This window comes from Hibiscus syriacus, unplaced genomic scaffold (genome assembly GCF_006381635.1).
Source record: "Hibiscus syriacus cultivar Baekdansim isolate YM2019G1 unplaced genomic scaffold, ASM638163v2 tig00117056_pilon, whole genome shotgun sequence".
In the NCBI taxonomy this organism is placed as follows: domain Eukaryota; kingdom Viridiplantae; phylum Streptophyta; class Magnoliopsida; order Malvales; family Malvaceae; genus Hibiscus; species Hibiscus syriacus.
Window position 1 is genome coordinate 5,947,219 of NW_024063539.1, and position 19,853 is coordinate 5,967,071.

The 19,853-nt window shown below is 37.8% G+C and overlaps 1 protein-coding gene across 3 annotated transcripts in view; it reads left to right on the forward strand.

Annotated features, from left to right (window-relative positions):
* The window catches only part of LOC120198301 (nuclear-pore anchor-like), a 57,466-nt gene extending 39,821 nt beyond the window's left edge, over positions 1-17,645 (forward strand). For 2 of the 3 annotated variants that reach the window (XM_039199637.1, XM_039199636.1), the window contains exons 29-48: positions 753-833; positions 917-991; positions 1,108-1,292; positions 1,380-1,482; positions 1,699-1,815; positions 2,354-2,446; positions 3,026-3,160; positions 3,243-3,296; positions 3,748-3,861; positions 4,103-4,180; positions 4,325-4,474; positions 4,548-4,619; positions 13,951-14,106; positions 14,200-14,253; positions 14,386-14,473; positions 14,543-14,619; positions 14,703-14,831; positions 15,160-15,264; positions 15,896-16,070; positions 16,147-17,645. In XM_039199637.1, coding sequence (XP_039055568.1) covers positions 753-833; positions 917-991; positions 1,108-1,292; positions 1,380-1,482; positions 1,699-1,815; positions 2,354-2,446; positions 3,026-3,160; positions 3,243-3,296; positions 3,748-3,861; positions 4,103-4,180; positions 4,325-4,474; positions 4,548-4,619; positions 13,951-14,106; positions 14,200-14,253; positions 14,386-14,473; positions 14,543-14,619; positions 14,703-14,831; positions 15,160-15,264; positions 15,896-16,070; positions 16,147-17,525 — 3,420 coding nt within the window. In that variant the 3' untranslated portion in view covers positions 17,526-17,645. The remainder of the gene's footprint in view (positions 1-752; positions 834-916; positions 992-1,107; positions 1,293-1,379; positions 1,483-1,698; positions 1,816-2,353; positions 2,447-3,025; positions 3,161-3,242; positions 3,297-3,747; positions 3,862-4,102; positions 4,181-4,324; positions 4,475-4,547; positions 4,620-13,950; positions 14,107-14,199; positions 14,254-14,385; positions 14,474-14,542; positions 14,620-14,702; positions 14,832-15,159; positions 15,265-15,895; positions 16,071-16,146) is intronic. The other variant, XM_039199638.1, reaches the window with a different exon arrangement.
* Positions 17,646-19,853: the final 2,208 nt, after the last annotated feature.

The window sequence follows — 19,853 nt, forward strand, 5'->3', positions numbered from 1 at the left end:
TTCGTTTGCAAACTTCCACACCCATTTCCCCAATAATGCTCGATTAGAAAGATTCAAGTCAAGAACCCCAAGGCCACCGCTGTTCAAAGGTTTACAAACTGTACTCCAGCTAACCCAGTGAATCTTCCCCTTTTCCACAGTCTCCCCACAAAAATCTGGCCATTAAAGAATTTAATTTCTTCCCAACTTTGCAAGGCATTTTAAAGAATGATAGGAAAAAAATTGGCAGGGCAGATAACACAGACTTCAATAAAACTGTCCTGTCAGCCAACGAAAGACAAGAAGCTTTCCACCTCAGTTCTTTTTATGGATTGCATATTTAAGTGTTGCCATGTTACAACCAAGTATGTTACATAGAACTTGAGATGAAAAAAGCTGAAGGTTGATTCATGCCTCTGATGCAATCTGAAACTTGAAGAACTAATACCAAACAAAAGCTACTCAAAACTTTGCGTGAATTTATTCATGGAATCTGGACTTCATTGATAAAATCTGGAAGAGTGCATGCTTATTCACTTGACTGCGTTAAATATTGTTTCACAGTTATATAGAATATACTTTTCTGTTTCTAAGAAACAGATTGAGTTCATCTGAATTCTGTGTTAATTTTTTTTTCATTTAAATTGTGACTGCATTTGATTAAGTCTTGTGTGATTTGCAGTTCTGTTCACTTTTTCTCCCGAGTTTTTATGCTGATGAATTGAATATTTTGTTCTAATGTTGGTTTCCCTGGTTTGGATAAATGTCTGCAGGTGGCAGACTTGCCAATGACAAAAGAAGAGATGCAGAAACTAAAGGAGGAGGCAAAAGCTAACAGGGGTCACATGTTGCAGGTTTTTGTCTAAATTTTAGTATTTCAGTTTTTAGTGTGTGGTAGAATTTATGTCATAGCATGACATGTTGCTTGCACTTGCAGTATAAGAACATAGCACAAGCCAATGAAGATGCGTTGAAGCAAATTGAACTGGCACATGAAAATTTTAAGATTGAGGTATTTGCAGTATTTTATCGTTTTGCAGATGAATGCTTTGAGACTGGTTAGCTGGTATGCAGTATGCTATATATATGTGACTATAATATTAAATATTCGTTTTAATTAATTTGCAGGCTGAAAAGTTGAAGAAATCTTTAGAAGCAGAGCTTGTTTCACTTAGACAGAGGGTTTCTGAACTTGAGAATGAATCTTCTTTGAAATCAGAGGAAGTAGCCTCTGCAACTGCAGGAAAGGAAGAAGTTCTTTCTTCTGCATTAGCAGAAATTACAAGTTTAAACGAGGAAACTGCAGCTAAAAGGTCGAAATTTTCTGCTGTACGTTACATGGTTACTTATTTTAGTTATATCTATGAATTGATTTCTGATATTTTGAGCTTTGCATATAGTTCTCAAATTATGGCTCTGGAGACTCAAATTTCTTCTATCAAAGAAAACCTGGATAATGAACATGAAAAGTGGCGTGCAGCTCAAGCCAATTATGAAAGACAGGTTTGCTCAATGCACACAAAATTGGCTACGCTAATATCTACTTTGTTAATCGAACTCGTGTTGTAGGGGTGTAAAAGAATTGGGTCAAGCCTAATTTTCCTTTACTCAAGCTCTGTCATAGCTAATTTTTTGAGCCGAGTAATAAAGGACCTCGTATTGAATCATGTGCTTGAAATGAAGGATCTTTCTTGCGTTGATGATATCCTTTTTGAACAGGTTATTCTACAATCAGAGACCATTCAGGAGTTGACTAAAACTTCACAAGAATTGGCTTTACTGAAAGAGGAAGCATCTGAGTTGCGTAAAGTGGCTGATGTCCATAGAAGTGAAAATGTATGTTATGTGTCTTCCGTTCTTTCCGTTTTTTCCTTTTCTTTTTGCATGTTGAAAATTTTTGCCTGCTTTTTTTTGGGTTGGAAATGAGCGCACCTTTGTTAAGATTGACTGTTGTGGCTCATGCTGTCTTAGTAGTTAGAGGCTAGAGCTTGAACTTGTTTGGGTTTAAGTGGTTTGAATGTTTAGTTCAAGCTCAACTGAAACAGAAACAGAAAAGCCCATGAGTTAAATGCAAAAACCATGACTTTGTATAATGAATCCACGCTTAACATGAAGCTTTTTGCACACCATTGAAAGATGCTGCATATACTTGTAAACATGTATTTCAAATTTTAATGATTTAATGTAGTCTTTTAAGTTTGGGATTTGAAATTATTTTCCTTCCGTTTTCATGTTACATGTACAGTTCACTAACATACAGATTTTAAGCTTCATGAAGTGGTTTTATGATTTAGAGTTTTCTATTTTTTGGTTGAAAATTATATGTTGCTAAATTCATTGATATGACTTGATTACTTGAATATGCTCTTTCCAGACTGAACTTAAGGCTAAGTGGGAGATGGAGAAATCAATTCTTGAGGAATCCAGGAAAGAAGCTGAGAAGAAATATGATGAACTTAATGAACAGGTCAGTGTTGGTCTGATCAATTGTTTATTTCGTTTTGTTCTTGGTCCTTAGTCCTTTCTCTGTACTTATTCCTTTCACCAGGTTGTATAATTCAACTCATGAAACATAGTTCTTTTCCTCATTAATCATTATTCCCAACATTATATATTAGAGCATAATGCGTTTAGTATAATAATTTTTTTGTTCTAATTTGAACAATATGTTAATACAGTCACACCAATTGCATGTTAGGCTCTCAGATGTTAATTCAGATTCTAATCATTGGTTTCTAATGTTGTTGTGTACTACCTCGAATTATCTGTTCGATTGTTGTAATCAATGTGAGATTGTGAGTGGCATTGTTTGGCACTTGGAATTTATTTTTCCTTGAGCATAGGTCATTCTAGTAAAAAAAATTCAACCATGAGATGTGTATTTTAGTTTTATGCTATTATTTTGCCCAAAATAAAATAATATATTTGAATACATCCTCTCTTTTTTCCTACTCTAGAATATATTTTGTATTTTCATTTTAATGCAAAAGGCTAGAAAATGATGTTGTGTGTCTGTTGATATGATCCTCTATCTTGTGTTCTTCAGAACAAAATATTGCACAGTCGAATTGAAGCTATGCATATTCAGTTGGCTGAGAAAGATCGCGGTTCTATTCCGGATTCACATGGTGATTATGGTTTGCAGAATGTAATTAATTACCTCAGACGGACGAAAGAAATAGTAAGTTATCTTCTTCTTTTTTGGACTTCCTCTTTTTGTCTTTCTCTTGCTGCCTTTTATTTTCTGATTTTCTGTGATTTAGGCAGAGACTGAGATATCTTTATTGAAGCAGGAGAAGTTACGGTTGCAATCACAAGTTAGTAATTCCTTTCCATAATATTAACTGAATTGCATATTCGATGTTCTGTGGCATGTTATGTTTTAGTCAATTTTAGTTTCCTATCTTCCTATTGTGTTTTTGTCCTTGGTTCGGCAGCAAAGAAATTTTCAGGTTGTTTTCCAATTATTCTTTTAAAGATATTCTCCCCTACTTAATGAGGCCTTATTCTATCAAAAAAAGATATTCTCCCCTACTTGACGGCATAACAAATTTGTTTTATTTTATTTTTTACTTGAAAACTCTAGTTTAATTGCCTTTGATCACAACTACAATGTAGATGTGGTTGGTTCAAATTTATTGTTTGCTCAAAAGAGGTTTGTGCGACGACTTTGTATATAATATAGTGTTGGTTTCATAACAGAGTAGCAGTTCTGTTTTATCATGGAATTGTCTAAATGTGCCAAGTTTCCTTGCATTTATTTTGTAGCTTGAGAATGCTCTTAAGGCAGAAGCAAATGCCAAAGCCACACTTAATGCTGAGCGTTCCAATTCAAGAGCAGTTTTGATGACTGAGGATGAGATCAAGTCTTTACAACACCAGGTTCGTCTTCTAGCCAAAACAGTGACGTTAGGGTCATTCGGCTTTTTTCCCATGCTTTCCCCCCTTTATATAGTTTTCTTTTCCTCCAAAATTTGTTGATATCATGTCAATTTTAGTACCCTTTCAGAGACCTAGCATTTATTAGTTTATCCTGGTATAATAATGTTCCCTATTTCTTTTAATATTGCCCTTATGTAATAGTTTTGTTCCAAAAGACCTGATGGTTATGTAATCTTTGCAGATTAGGGAAATGAATTTACTCCGGGAAAGCAACATGCAGCTTAGAGAGGAGAACAAGCACAATTTTGAGGAATGCCAAGTATGTCTTCGGAGGAAACCTGGCACGCTAGACCTAGGATCATTTTGGGGAAAAATTAATTTAGCTGCTTTATGAAATAAGCAAAGCATTTTATATTTATTTATTATATTTTTCATTTTACAAGCTTACCTTTTTTGCTCATAGAAATTACGTGAGGTGGCTCATAAAAGTAAGATTGAATCAGAAGCTCTAGAGAGTCGGCTGATGGAGAAGCAATTTGAGCTTGAAACTTGTAAAAGGGAATTTGAAAAGCATCAGGCAGAGAGAGAGATCTTGGAAAAGAGGGTCTCTGAGGTAAGAGGTTAAAAGCGTAGATGGCTATTTTTTTCTTTCTTGCACCATTTTAACATTTACTTCTTCTGTGAAGTTACTTGAGAGATGTAGAAACATTGATGTGGAAGAGTATGATCGTCTGAAAAATGATGTTCAGCAGAATGAGGTAAGATGAACTTTTATGAACACATAACTTTGTTATAAATAATTGAAATGCAATTTGTTAACAGACCTATGTCGATTTGTTAACAGAGAACCTTCCAGTCTTTTGAGTTGAAGTATCCAAAATCTGGAATATTTTTCTGCGTAACTTTTATTGAATTCAAATAACCTTAAATACTGGTTGGTGGGTAAACCACCCTTAAAACAAGGAATGACAGGAAAAAGTTGAGGCATGTCCTCCTAATCTGCTGGAATGGGATATTGGTGGCATGACCTCCTAACTAGAAAACATGGAAATAGGGTACTAGCACTTTCTTTTATTTTCCTGAGTAAAACGTTGGTAGACTAAAAGGGTACTAGCACGTTCTTTTAATTCTGAGTTAATCATGAGTTATTCCTTTTTTCGCCTTTTGCTTATTGCTATTAACAGTTGGTCTATTTTTAACCCTTTTGAGTCATTTATGTTGTAAAGGTTTCACTATATGTTGTTTGTTATAAGGCCAGAATATTGAACAACATGATTGGTCCTGCTTACAAAAAACATGTAGAATGCTCTTTCTGGAAATGGAACCTTTATGTGTCGGGATGAAGTCCTAGCAACCAGCAGCAGGAGGAAAAGAGTACCTCAAGTTTTATTAAGTAGAAATATAAAATAACCCAGTTTAGTACAACCAAAACAGCCAAGCAATACAACCAAAACAAGACAACAGTCCAAACAGTCTCTAAGGACCCCTACATCACCCAATCCCCTTAGCTAACTCATCCGCCTCCCGATTTGCGTCTCACCAGCACCTCTCTAGAAGTAACATAGGACACAATCCTTAACAATAGCTTCAAAACAGGATGGACACGAATCAGAATTCTTAATCCACTCACTGCAGTCAGTTTCCAAGATTAATCAACCTATGGACCCCCAAGCTGACGAGTAGAAAAACCGAAGACCCTCTCTGATTGCCTTTAATTCAGCCAGAGCAGGAGGTCCTGAACCACAAGGCAGTGAGAATGACCCTAACTTCTTGCTGCTTGAATCCCTCAATAAACCCCCAATGCCACCCGCTTTCCAATCTTTATTAACCGCTCCATCCACATTTAGCTTAAAATAGCCTTCAGGGGAAGGAGACCAGCCAAAAGAGGCTGGTTTTCTCCTAATGATACTGTCACATGAACCACAAGCCATGAACCACGAGGCCAGCATGAATCTGGTAAGGAAGAACAATTGAATGGAGTCAGGCTTCATTCCTTCGAAGACAACAGAATTCCTAACCTTCCAAATTGTCCATAACACAACCCCCGGAATAAACCTCCACATTGAGAAGAAGGGCATAAGATCAGCCCAGCCATGTAGCATAGAACTCAGAAGAGGGGGAATAGCAGCAGATAATTTCCAAACCTGCAGAAACTGATTCTATAGTGTCCAAATAAACCTGCAATGTAGAAAAAGGTGTGCCATGGTTTCCGGATCTTCATTGCACATAGGACACATAGCCTCAACCACCCCCGGGACTCCACGTTTAATTAGTTCCACCCTAACAGCTAACTTCTGATGGTCAACTTGCCATAAGAAAGTTTCAATCCTAGGAGGAACCAGCCTCATCCAGGCACAATCTGCTCAAGTACTAATTTCTTCCTCCGATCGTGACAATAGTCTTCTACATGATTTTCCCGAATAGTAGCCATCCCCATTCTCCGTCCATACTAAATTATCAGTCTCTGCTGCATTGAGCATAGACATTAACTCGATCCATTGCGCAAGTTCCCAATTGCATAGATTCCTTCTCATTAAGACAAACCATGACCATCCCTCCAACCCATAACTGCCGAACTCAGCAATCTTGCCCAATCGCATAGACATTGTTGAGGATAGACATTAACTTGACCCATTGCGCAAGTTCCCAATCGCATAGATTCCTTCTCAGTAAGACAAACCATGACCATCCCTCCAACCCATATCTGCCGAACTCAGCAATCTTGCCCTCATTGTTGTCTGTAAGAACAAACAACCTAGGAAATGAGAAGAGATTCGCCCAGCCATATGTCATTCCAAAAGGAAACATATTTCCATTCCCAACTCGAATTTGGAGGTGGTTTCGGAAACACTCCCCAAAATTATTGTTCTTCACACAATTATTGATAACCCCTTTATAATTTTGCATGTTTTATCAGAAAGAAATGGACAACTTTAGGTTTATTATTTCCATTAATCATGAAGGGTGTTTTTAACTAGGCCTCCTCTTCTCATAAAAAAAACTTTAGGTTTTTTATCTATATGTGTTTTCGTATGTATGTGTATGAAAAACAAGATTTTGCATGTTTTGTAAGAAATAAATGGACAATTTTAGGGTTCATTATCAAAATTATATTTTTTTTTGATAGGAATAAAAGGCCTCCAAAAAACCCCCTTGGTGGTTAACGGAACTTAAAAATAGTTCCTTGACCCACACAAGGAGGAAAGGAGTGCCCTAGGATTCAATAAATTCAAATAAAACAAAGTATACAACCCATCTCCCTCAAGAGAGATAAAACCAAAAAGAAACAGTCCTTAACAGAGCATAAATCACCCAATACCCGCCTTAGCTAGGACATCCGCCTCTATATTGGCTGTCCTACTAACCCACCTAATAAAACCTTCAAAAACACTAAGCTTTTGAATAATGTCTTTAACTATTTGAACATAAACAACAGGACAAGAGACCACATCCTTAATCCAGTCAACTGCCACCTGACTATCACTCTCAATAATCAGTCTATCTTTAACCCTATGACGAATAGATTCAAAAAAATCTAAACCCTTTAGGATAGCCTTCAATTCCATTAAAGTTGGGGGCCCCGGACCAGCCGGCTCTTTGAAGGAACCAAGAATCGAACTAGACATGTCTTTCAAAATACCACCTAAGCCACTCCTCTTCCAATCACTCGAGGTAGCCGCATCCACATTAAGTTTAACAAAACCTTTTGGAGGTGGGGACCAAGGAAACACGGTTGAAACCCGATAAGAATGGGATGAGTAGGAATCCACTATGGACGGGTCAGCAATAATATCATCCTTGGAAATACTAACATGAGTTTCCTTAGCTAGAAACCATGAAGCAAGCCTGCACCTTGCAAGAAAGAAAATCTCTGCTCGATCAAGCTTCCCTCCTTCAAACACAATAAAATTCCTGGTCTTCCAAATTGTCCATAGAACAGCTCCAGGAATGAATGGCCAGATAAGAGAGTTGGACTTCAAGTCATTCCAAGCCAATAGGAATCTTTTAGCCTCTGTATGAAAAACCGATTGAAAATTCCAATATCCCAAGAATTTCATCCAAATTGGCCAAACAAACGAACATGAAAAAAATAAATGCGATGAAGACTCCTCTTCAAGATTACAGAAAGAACACAAAGTATCATTTATGCCCTGAACACCTCTCTTAACCAGAGCTGTCTTGACCGCCAACTTCTTTAATATAACTTGCCAAAGAAAAGTCTCAACTCTTGGAGGCAACAGACCCCTCCAAACATTAGACTTCCAAAATTTAGCTTCCTCTGAATCGGGAGAACCCGAATAAGATAGGTTGACACATGATTTCACTGTATAAACCCCTTCCCCATTCCCCTTCCAAAACAATCCATCAGTGGCATCAGCAGAAATAGAGAAATCAGAGATCACAACCATCAAATTTGCCCATTGCTCAAATTCCCAGTCATTCAACTCTCTCCTCAACTGAACGTTCCAAATCCAACCCCTTGAACTGAACTCCCCAAACTGAGTTAATCTTCCTTCTTTATTTACTGCAATAGAAAATATTCTAGGGAACAATACCATCAACGGATGATCCATAGTCCAATTGTCTTGCCAAAACCGAATGCTCCTCCCATTGCCAATTTTAAAGCTATATTTACCTCTGATACTACAGCCCAACGAATCAGCATTATAATGGTTTCTCACCATATCTCTCCACATCCAGGATAGTTTAGGAGAGACTTTACTGTCAAACTGCATCAAGGAAGGATCCAATTTATATTTGATGCAGAGCAATTCCCTCCAAACCGCCTCCCTCTCAATAGCAAACCTCCAAGCCCATTTTTCCATGAGTGCCCTATTCACCACCTTTAAATTAGGAACCCCCAATCCTCCTTCAATTTTAGGTTTACAAACATCGGACCAGCTTACCCAATGTATCCTCTTTCTCCCATCACCACCTCCCCACAAAAAATTTGACATGATAGAATTTAGAGTCTTGTAAACTGATGCTGGAACCTTGAACATTGACAAAAAGTAAATAGGGAGTGAGCATAGCACTGATTTAATTAGAACTAGCCTGCCTGCCAGTGACAGAGAGGAGCCTTTCCATCCCGCCAGCCTCTTATTAAAGCTTTGAACCACTGGATCCCATAGGATGTTGGAGTTCCTATGTGGACCTAGAGGGAGTCCCAAATATTCTGAGGGAAAAGAGCCCACTGAACATCCAATCATAGATGCCCAACCCTTAATTTCCTCTTCCTTTAAGTTCACTCCAAATAATTTACACTTCTTTAAATTCAGCTGTAGACCAGAAATAATCTCAAACACCCGAAGAACCCTCTTTACATTCAAGATCTGTTTTTTCGACGCCCCACAGAACATAATAAGGTCGTCAGCAAATTGCAAATGGGTTAAATTAAAATTCCTCTCCTCCTTTCTAATGACCAGACCCGAAAAGAGCCCTCGTGAAACAGCCTTCGCTATTAAAAGATTCAATAGTTCCCCAACTATATTGAACAACAATGGAGACAAGGAACAGCCCTGCCGAAGACCCCTCGCCATAGGAATTTCCTCAGTTGGGACTCCGTTCACCAAAACTGAAACAGTCGCTGAAGTGACACATTTCGAAATCCAACCTATCCATCTAGAACCAAAGCCCATTTCCTTCATTATTCTGAACAAAATAGGCCAGTCAAGAGTATCATATGCCTTCTTGAAATCAGCCTTAAAAACACACCTTTCAAACCATTCTTCCTCCAAAAGTCAATCCCTTCATTTGCTATAAGAGAACAGTCCAGGATTTGCCGACCGGGGATAAAAGCGAATTGACTTGGACTGATCAAATCTGAAATGCAGCTCCTAAGTCTTCTTGACAGACATTTCGATAGTATCTTATACAATCCACCAACAAGGCTTATAGGTCTAAAATCGTCCAGTCCACCAATGTTAGAAATCTTAGGAATAAGAGTGATGAAAGTGTGATTTACACCATGTTCCCATTCCTTCCCCAAGTAAAAATCATGAAAGAATTTCATAATATCTACCTTCAGGACCTGCCAAAACCTCTTAAAAAATCCCAAATTAAAGCCATCAGGACCCGGAGCTTTGTTGCTGCCACAAGATTTCACCACTTCCCACACTTCCTCCTCAGAAAACTCCTGTTCTAAGAACTGCTTCTGCTCCAAAAAAATTCTGGGAAAATCCAGATTCAAATCATCAAGCTCTAGAGTAGTTCGTTCATTATAGATCTTAAAAAATACTCTTTAACTATGGCCTTAATTGCCTTTGGGTCTTCCACTGTTTCCCCTTTGAAGTTTAAAGCAAGTAGAGCATTCCTTTTATTCCTAATCGTAGCACAAGTGTGGAAGTATTTAGTATTGCGATCCCCATCAACAATCCATTTAGTTCTCGAGTACTGAAACCAGATCTGCTCCTGAATCCTGTAAAGCTTCCACAATTCTGCTCTTAGATTCTTCAATTCAACTAATACCTCACTGTCAACCGTTCCTTGCTTCTGTTGAATATCATCCTCTATCAACGAAATTTTCTTCTCTAACTCAGAAATCAAAGCACCTGGATATTTCACTCTGTTCCCAGACCACTTCTTAATTGCATGTTTGGTGTTCCTCATCAGACTAAAAACGCCTGCCTCGTTCTGACTACCCTTACCACTCTGAAAAGAAGAAACAACCAGATCCTCAAAACCCTCCTCATCCATCAAATAATTGAATAATCTAAAGGGTTTTCTGCCCCAGTCCACCCCTTTATTCTCCAGAACTATAGCATTATGATCTGACAAGGATCTTGGTAGAAGCGACTGCACAACGCCCGGAAACAGCTCTAGGAAGCGACAATCAACCAAAAAACGGTCCAATCTAACAAAAGTGGGATTATCTTGGTTGTTACACCAAGTGAACCTACCCCCGTTCAAAGGAAGATCAATCAGACCCGTATGGAGAATGAACTCATTAAAGATCTCCATTGAACTCCTACTTTGACCCCTTCCCAATTTCTCATCTTCTTGTAAATATACATTGAAATCCCCTCCGACACAAATGGGATAAGTCTGCCCACTAAGAAAACTGCTTAATTCTTCAAAAAAACCAGATTTCTCCTCCTCCACTGATGGACCGTAGACATTGATGAAACCACACCCGGAATCAATACTCCGAAATTTACCGAAAGTAGCAATGAATCTCCTGCTAACAAACTGATTCTCCAGCTCAAAAACATTATCATCCCAACAACACAACAGGCCCCCCGCTGATCCAACTGAAGGAGATTCCAAAATTCCTTTAAGTTTATAAATTCCACTTCTCCTAAAAAAAGACTTCCTAAATTTCTCAGTCTTAGTTTCTTGCAGCCAAAGAAAAGTAGGGTTAAAGTTGGAGACTAAATTCTGAACAGCCCTCCTTTTCTCGTTTTTCCCCAAACCCCTAACATTCCATGAACATATTACTAGCTTTGTCATCATCAAAAAGGAAATAGGTGCAGACACACTCCTCAAACAACCAATCCTTTATTAACCCCATTTACGCCTTTCTCTAAAGCTATGATTTTATCCAAAAAGGCTTCTTTCCCTTCCTTAAAAGACACACCCAAAAGCTTGCTAACCTCCCAAGTTTCCACCGCTTCTTTCAACAGAATCGAAAAAGCTGAGGAGGATGCTGTATCAATGCTCACCTTGTCAAGGGCTTCACGATACAGGATCCTTTTAGTTCTTCTCTTCCTTCTAATCAGCAAACCAGATTTGGACTTTAGGCCACCACCTTCTGAAAAGTAACCTTCAATCTCCCTTCCTACACTCCCACCCCCATATCCTTTGTCAAGATAAGGATCAAGACTCCCCTCAGCAATGTTCTCTGCTGATAAACAGAGCTGAATATTCGTACTGGAATCAACATCTAACTCCCTCTGCTTAACTACGGCATCCCCTGTTTCAGACGAGATGTTCAACAAATCCCCATACCAGTATCTTCTTTCCCTCGACCTGTTGTAAACCCTTTTACAATTGCTCAGACTTCTAGTTTCCAGCACATTACTCTCTGTTGTAAACTCCCTTCTAGACCGAATTAACTGCCTCCCCCTAGAGTTGTTATTTAAAACCTGTTCCGATGGTCTTAAGTTTTCTTCTTCGGGGTCTATCTCCACACTGAATGGCTTCTCTACAATTGGACTCGATTCCATTCCCTTGGACACTCCCCTGCATTTTCCTGATAAATGGATGTTTTCAATAAATTCCCCAAACTTATTAATTGTATATGCTGGCCCAGAAATAAAACCCGAAAAGTATTTTGACCCAGTCTGCCCAGATTCTTCAGAATGGGCCTGAGATCCATCAGCCGAAAAATTTTGACTTCTAATCCCCAAACCTGCATACTCACCAACTTTAAACTTTCCAACAGTCTGACTTTCTGACAGACCACATTTAATATCTTTCCTATCTAAGGAAAGTCTTGCTAGCTGTCTGTCCTCACTAGCTCCTCCAGAAACATGAAACACTCCCTGGTCAACCCAATTGTCCACTGACAAACGATTTTCCCCTGCTGCGCAAGTCTCACCTTCCCCATGAACTGACAACAATCTGTCTTCATCCTTCTCAGACATCCTCTCTTCAAAAATATCTCACCGGAATCCTCCACCGGAAAATTACTGAAAAACGAACTAGAGTATTCACTTGCTGATCCAATCTTGATACTTACTTTGTATGATCTTCCATACGATCCAAGAGTAATAACCTCTGGAACATCAAAAGGACTTTCCACCTTCAATAAGATTCTTGCCATGGTGAGATCTTCTCTTTTCCTTGTACTATCATGGATATCTACCACACTGCCCCATCTACCAGCCAACTTCTCGAAGAAGGGTTCATTCCAACACAGCAAAGGAACACCTTTTAATTCCACCATGCAGAAGGCAATTGGTTTCCCAGCTTCATTCAGTAGAGGTTCCACCCGCTCGAACCACTGTTTTAAAACTTCTTCCTTCTTACTCCATAACTCCAGCATCTCCTCATGAGATTTGAGGATTATCACACAAGAATTCCAGACATAGCCCCATCTCGCAATTTGAACATCGTGGCCTTCTTTTAATAATGCCGTCCGAATGAACTCCGCTTGAAAGGAGTATTTGATAATCCCTGTTAACGACCTCTTCACCCAGTTGGCGCTGTCTGTTGGGATATGCATCTCAAATATATTTCCCTTGACAGTCCTCCTCTGGATATCCTCAGACATTAGACCATTGTTCCCCCTTCTATTCCCATTAGACAACAGAGCATCCCTATAAGATCTATCATCCCTCCTACTTCTATTAATATTATCTCTATCTCTTGATTTTGAAGATTCTGCACTAAACTGACCAACATCATTGTTTGAAGAAGAAAGCAACACCCTTGACCTTGAACGTTCATCCTTAAATCTGGCAGGACTAACTGAGATCTTCCTTCCATCAATCACAATCCCGTTTAACTCCTCAACAGCCCTCTTCAGATCCTCCTCCCTCTTAAAATGAACAAAGGCAAAAGTAGAGAACCTGTATTTTGGATTTCTAGTCTGACTGGGAATAAAAACTCTCGTAACAGGACCATGAACTAAGAATAATTCCCTAAGCGTACGATGGGAGACCCTTTTACTAAGATTATCGATAAACACCGACCAACACTCAACCGGAACTGACTTTCCTTTCAAATTCTCTCTCTCTACGTTTTTCTCTCTCTCACTCATCTTGTTCTAAAATAGGGAAGTGTTTGGTATCATTATCAAAATTATATATCTTAAGCTTATTTTATACAGAAACACATACAGCTATTGTTCCTTCACTTAGGCAAATCTTTTCTTTTCATCTTGTATATCTAGCAATATAAAGGATTTTAGCACTTAGAGAGCGTTTTGTGCTTTCGACAGCACTGGAAATTTATGCTGAAAACAACATGCTCTAAGAATTCAATTCTATGTTAAAAAGTGAACGATATTGGAACTGGTATGTTGATTTTAAGGTTTCTTTTTTATCAGCTAATCTATTGATCTGTAATAGACAGTGGTTGTAATTTTCTAGTAGCCCATGTCGATTTTTATATTTGATTTCAGATGTGTATATTATTTTCCTCCAGGAAAAGCTGAAAGAAAAGGATGCTCAGATAGAAGAGATAACAAACCTTCTGTCTAAGAAGCAGGATATAATATCAAAATTGGAACAAGATCTTGCAATCAGCAAGTCGGAGCTCAATGAGAAGGATAAAAAGTTGAATGATATTTTGCAGTTTGAGGTACAATTGTCCTCTTCTCTGTATTTTAAGCCATCAGATTTTGGGCTTCATTTTAGGTGTAGAAAGTATTTCACTGTATTATGTCTTGTGTAGGCTAATCTAAAGTCGGATATGGAGAAGCAGAAGAAGCTTGTTCTTCAATTTAAGGTGGTTAAAGCATTACTTATATGCATCTTCTTGCTGATTCTGACTACAATGCTTTAAAAACTAGAGTTTTGAATTTCACATTTTGGATTCTGGTTAGTAGTTTTGCCTAACAGTTTTTTTTAATTCTCCCAGAGGAGAGCTGAGAATTTCGCAAAAGAAAAGGATCAAATGAGCAAAGAAAATCAAGCTCTTTCGAAACTGGTGGAGGAATTGAAACAAGGTAGAAGTTCTCCTACAATTATTTAATATTATCTAGGCATCTTGTTGTTAACATTTGAATTCTTCGAAGTAGGTAGAAAGCCTGGTAGTGATATTACTGGTGATCAAGTCATGAAGGAAAAAGAGGAGAAAGACACTAGAATACAGGTGCTTAAGCTGATTTTTCTTCTATTTTCCTCCTGTTGTTTTCCTTGTTTGACTAATATTTTTATTCCACAATACTTGCACAGATTCTGGAGAAAACTGTTGAGAGACAAAGAGAAGAGTTGAAGAAAGAAAAGGATGAACATCAGAATGAGAAAACAAAACGTATCAAGTGTGAACGGACTATTATGGAAGCAGTCAGGAAAAGTGAAAAGGTTTGTTTATTTTTCTTGGAGCATATTTGCCTCATGTAATGCAAGGGTTGCCAGTGGTTAGTATACTTATTAGATATTTGAAGCCAATTTGGTCACTGTCACGCAATGCTTGAGCTTGAGCTACCGAGCATAATTGAATGAGATAAGAAAACATGTCCTTTCTTGAGTTGAACAGAAGCTAGAAAAATATTAGTTTGAGCTATGTTCCCCTAAGCAGAAAGTATTGTGCTGTGAATTTCACCGTTTTAAGATTAGTAACATACTTTTGCCCTTAATTTCGTTCTTGTTTATGTTGTTTTCTGTGTGGTTTCCTCTTAATGTTTTACAGGGAAAAGCAACAGTTTTAGGTGAGCTTGAGAAGTACCAACTGGCTTTGAAGCGTATCTCAGAAGAACTAGAAAAGCTCAAACATGCCGAGGGCAATCTTCCTCAGGTAATAGAAGTTGCAGGGTTTATCAATTATTAGTTTTCTCAATTTGTTTCTGAGTAAAAGGGTCTTCCTTCCGCTTTTTGTCGGTCTACCTTTATGGTATATTGACAATTATGAAGGGTGTTTTTAATGAGACCTCCTATTCTTATAAAAAAAAAAGTAAAAGGGTCTGGTTCCTTCTGTTGGTCATTTTGACATGTCAATTTTACTCCATGTACTTTTATTTCCTAACATCGCAAAAATGAAAAAAAGTACTTTCTTTTGTCAAGAGGAAAGATAACTCGCATACACACAGAAGCAAGAGATTTATCACTAATTATCAGTACTTTTCTTTTTCTTCCCCATTTCCCCCATTATTAATTTCAAATTAGAGATTCATCTGTTATTTGTTTTTCTTTGCTCGTGTCAATCTGTTAATTGCTTTTTAAAAAGAGGTAAAGGCAAAAACCTATCTTTCCCTTGCTCCTATGATATTAGCACTTTTGTATGACTGGTATTTTCGTGTCTTGAAGTTGGTTTAGAAAAAGAAATAGGGACGAATACCACCTCTTTCATGCCTACTTGTATTAAGTACTTTCCGGCATTGATCTTGTGAATTATAATTCATGTTTCTTACTGGATTTATATTTTACAGGGTACCTCGGTGGTTCAGCTTCTTTCTGGCACCATCTCTGATGATCATGCTTCCCCGTATCTGTCTGCTGCAGAGGATTTTGAGAGAGTAGCACGTTCAATTCTAAATGAGCTTGGAACTGGCGCCAGTTCTGGAGATGTTCCTTCAGTAGACAGTTCTGCTGCCGTCTTAACAGGTGTCTCTTCTGAAATCATGGCTTTTCTTCTTTCTTTCTTTCTTCCCTTGGTGTGATAAGCTCGTTTCTTTCTCAGGCACAACAGTTCCGGATCACGGTCCTGTTACTACATCCTCAACTCTACCTGTAACAAGTCAGCATCAACTAGCTAAAGCATTTGAAGAGAGGAGATCTATTGTACCTAAAACCAATATTGAAACTCGTAAAACGGGGAGGAAGCTTGTCCGCCCACGTTTTGTGAAAGCTGAAGAACGGAAAGGTGATGTGGAGATGTCAGAAGCTACGTCACATGATGTTGATGCTCAAGGGACTCAACAATCAGCTCGCAAACGTCAGGCTTCTGCCACAACTGAGTTGAGTGAGGATTTACCAGTTCCTGGGGAGACTAGCGTGGATGTTGTTGCACCTGTTCTTAAAAAATCGAAGGGTCCAGATTCTGGACAAGAGGCTGCTGAAGGTCAAGCTGCCGCACACTCTGAAAATCTTGGTGCTCCTCAAGTAACCGAAGAACCTGACGAGACTGTTGGTGATATAACTCTAGGTTCAAATGAAGAGGTTGTTGATGTGGAGAAGGAAGAGGCTGACACAATGGAAGAAAACTTAGAAGAGTCAAAAGAACCCCAGGTAGATGGGACGAGTGAAGCTGGATTGCAGGAAAATAAAAACTTGTCAGACGAGGTCTTGGATAAGCCAAGCGGAAACGAGATGATAACTGATGAAGAACCAAAGAATCTAGCTGTGCAAGAAAGCCAACAGCCCATGCTAGAAATTGAGAGTGAGAAGGAAGAAGGCGAACTGGACCCTGGGGTAGCAGCTGATACTGAAGGAGGTACTGATGTTCATAATGTAGTTGGATCCTCTGAGGTTGGTGGGACAGAGCTAGTTTCATCTCCTCTGGCTTCACCTTCAAGGGTTGAAGATGAATCTCTAGTGACTGCAGCAGAATGCGATAACTCTCCTGACGCTGTAACTTATGATAAGAATGATGAAGGTGACATAGGTGAAGAGACTATTAGTGAAGGATTTGAAAAGTCCAATGATGGTAATGAGCAGAGTGCAGGAGAGACAGATCCAACGCCTGAAGCTGCCACTGCTGCTGTTGTTACCTCTGGCACTAATGAGAGTGGTGCAACAAGCGGGCCACCAGAGGGTGAGGTCTCAAAAAACACAGGTAGTTCAAGCGGTACAGCTGCAGCCGAAGCAGAGGATGTGAAACAGACGTCTCCTATAAGTGGGAGTGGGAGTGCAACTAGTGGAGCCTCAACATTGGTAAATCTTCAAGAGAGAGCCAGGGAAAGAGCCATGCTAAGACAGGCAGGAGTAGTCGGTTCTTCTACCACTTCAAGTAGAGGTCGTGGAAGGGTTGCAGTTCGTGGTCGAGGAGGTACCAGGGGACGAAGTGTGCGTGGTGGACGGGTGGGCGGAGCAGGGACACAAAATCCTGATCAACAGTGAACTATTTTTATTATGCTGGAGACTGGAGAGGTGAGAAAGGGAGAATGAGATTAGAGAATGCACTCTGCTTTTTTATTCTTCCCTTTTTGAATCTTTTAAAAATATTTTTTTTGGGGGAAAGACGTTGGGAGATGTGTTCTCGTAAAAGTTTTTAACGTCATAAATGGCTGTCCCTTTTTTCCCATATGTATGGGGTAAGGGGGAGGTAAGATAGTAGGCTGCCCCCAACATCAGGTTGAGAGCAGCTTCCGTAGGAGACCTCCAAATTATGAAATGCCCTCCGTGGGACGTCATAAGATGCTTTATGTTATGTTTTGACGGATATTATACCGGTAGTTGGTACGAAGCGAATTACTTCTTTCGCCCCATTGATTTTGCCTCTTGATCTTGTACGTAGTTTTAGGAAATAAATTTGAGGATATCTTAAGTTAATATAATATGAGAGGAGTGATAAAATTATTTTTAAAAAATGATCGATAGATTTGTTTTGATATTATATAAAAATTTGACATATAAGAGTAAAAAAAATATAAGTATTATTATTTGTTAATTTTTTAATAAGACATTTTAAATACAATAATTTTAAAATATAAAAGAGAATTTTAATGGGCCAGAAAAAGCCATATCCATTGTTCATCTCTGTTATACTAGAAAAAGCTTTCCGAACAGAGAAGATTTTTGTTCTAACTATTCAAATCACTTAATTTCTTAATCTGTTGTTGAAAAAAGAAAAAAGCAAATTGTAAAGTACTAAGATATGTTATGCATATAGATTGAAGCTCATTTAACGTATAAACTGTTGTAGCACTGAAGTTGATTTCATTATCGTAAAACTTATTCAATGCTCTCTACTAATTTACTTTTCATCATTCAATTATTTTTCTATTTTTCATTTCAATTATTTCACTTTTACTTTTATAATTGAAGTTTAAAAATTTTCAATTGAATTACCGAACTTTAAAAGTTTTATTTTTTGCCTTCTCACCATTAAAAAAAATAACGTTTTTATTACATGATAACCTAATTAAGGTTAGATCATTTTAGATCCTTACATAAAATTCAATTAGTTTAAAACAAGTTTCTATAAAATCTTATTTTATTATTTCTTCTTCTCCTTCTCATTCCTCCTTTTTCTCTCTCTCAACCTAAATCAACTCAGAATCTGGTTATCGTGTTGGTTGTCGTTCTAGCTAACGTCGATCATTGTTATTAGAGGACAAAAGTTGATAAATCTCCAACTATTCTATTAAACTCATTTGAACCTTCTAAACATAAATATATTATTCGTTTTGGGAAGCAACCTGAATACCACAAGTCTAGCATTGATATTATTGTTGTCGTTTGTGGTCATACTCTGTATACCATTTACGTTGATACCCATACTAAATGAAAACATTTTTCTCTCCCTTTTCAATCCTTCAGTTTGGATCTCCGTGAAATCAACTCAAAAGTCATGAAAACTAAATTAAAGTTCAAATCAAAACATCTCAATTTATTCCTCTTTCATCATCTGATTGTTATATGGTTGAGATATATTACTCTTTATTGGACATATCTTGTTTTGACCTTTGAAAATTACGACTGTAGATTTGGATGTACTAGATCTAGGAAACTTTAAGGCTAGGGTTTTCATCAAGGATTTTAAGGTTTGTGATGGAAATAATGATGTAGGTTTGAGGTTTAAGGTTTGGGTGGTCTTTGAGGGTTCAGTGCTATGGGGGTCCATTGAGATTTATGGTTAGGGTTTTAAGATTGGCATTAGAATTTAGTGATTTTAATTTTACTTTCTTTTTTTTTATATTTTAAACTGCAGGTAACTGACCTTTCCAAGTCCCAACTACCAAAAGCAAAAAACAGCCCAACCCTATAAAACGACATCATCATCAAGGGTGCAACATGTAACCAAAGTGAGGGATAATGTATAATACTCGTTATTTCAATTAAAAAAACCTAAAATCAATACCCCAAAATATATTTTAATGAAGTACATGTAGTTGATGACGTTTTGGCTTTATCCTGTCGTATTTGTCATCACTTACTAGTCATCCATGTGTACAATTCAAAGGTAGAATCCCCTTTTTAGTCCCTTTAAAATATTAAGTTGTAAAATTAAAGCAATGACAAAATTGTCTTGTCTCTCCCTAATAGATGTTAGAATTCTATTTTAATCCTATTAAAAAGCTATATAATCATAAGCTCAAACAATTATAATTTAATTTAATCCTCATATGCATGAATCTTCTGATATTTTTAGGTATATTTAATTTAAATATTAATAAAATAATATCTTTGTTCATCCTAAATTTTAAACCTAGATATTAATAAATC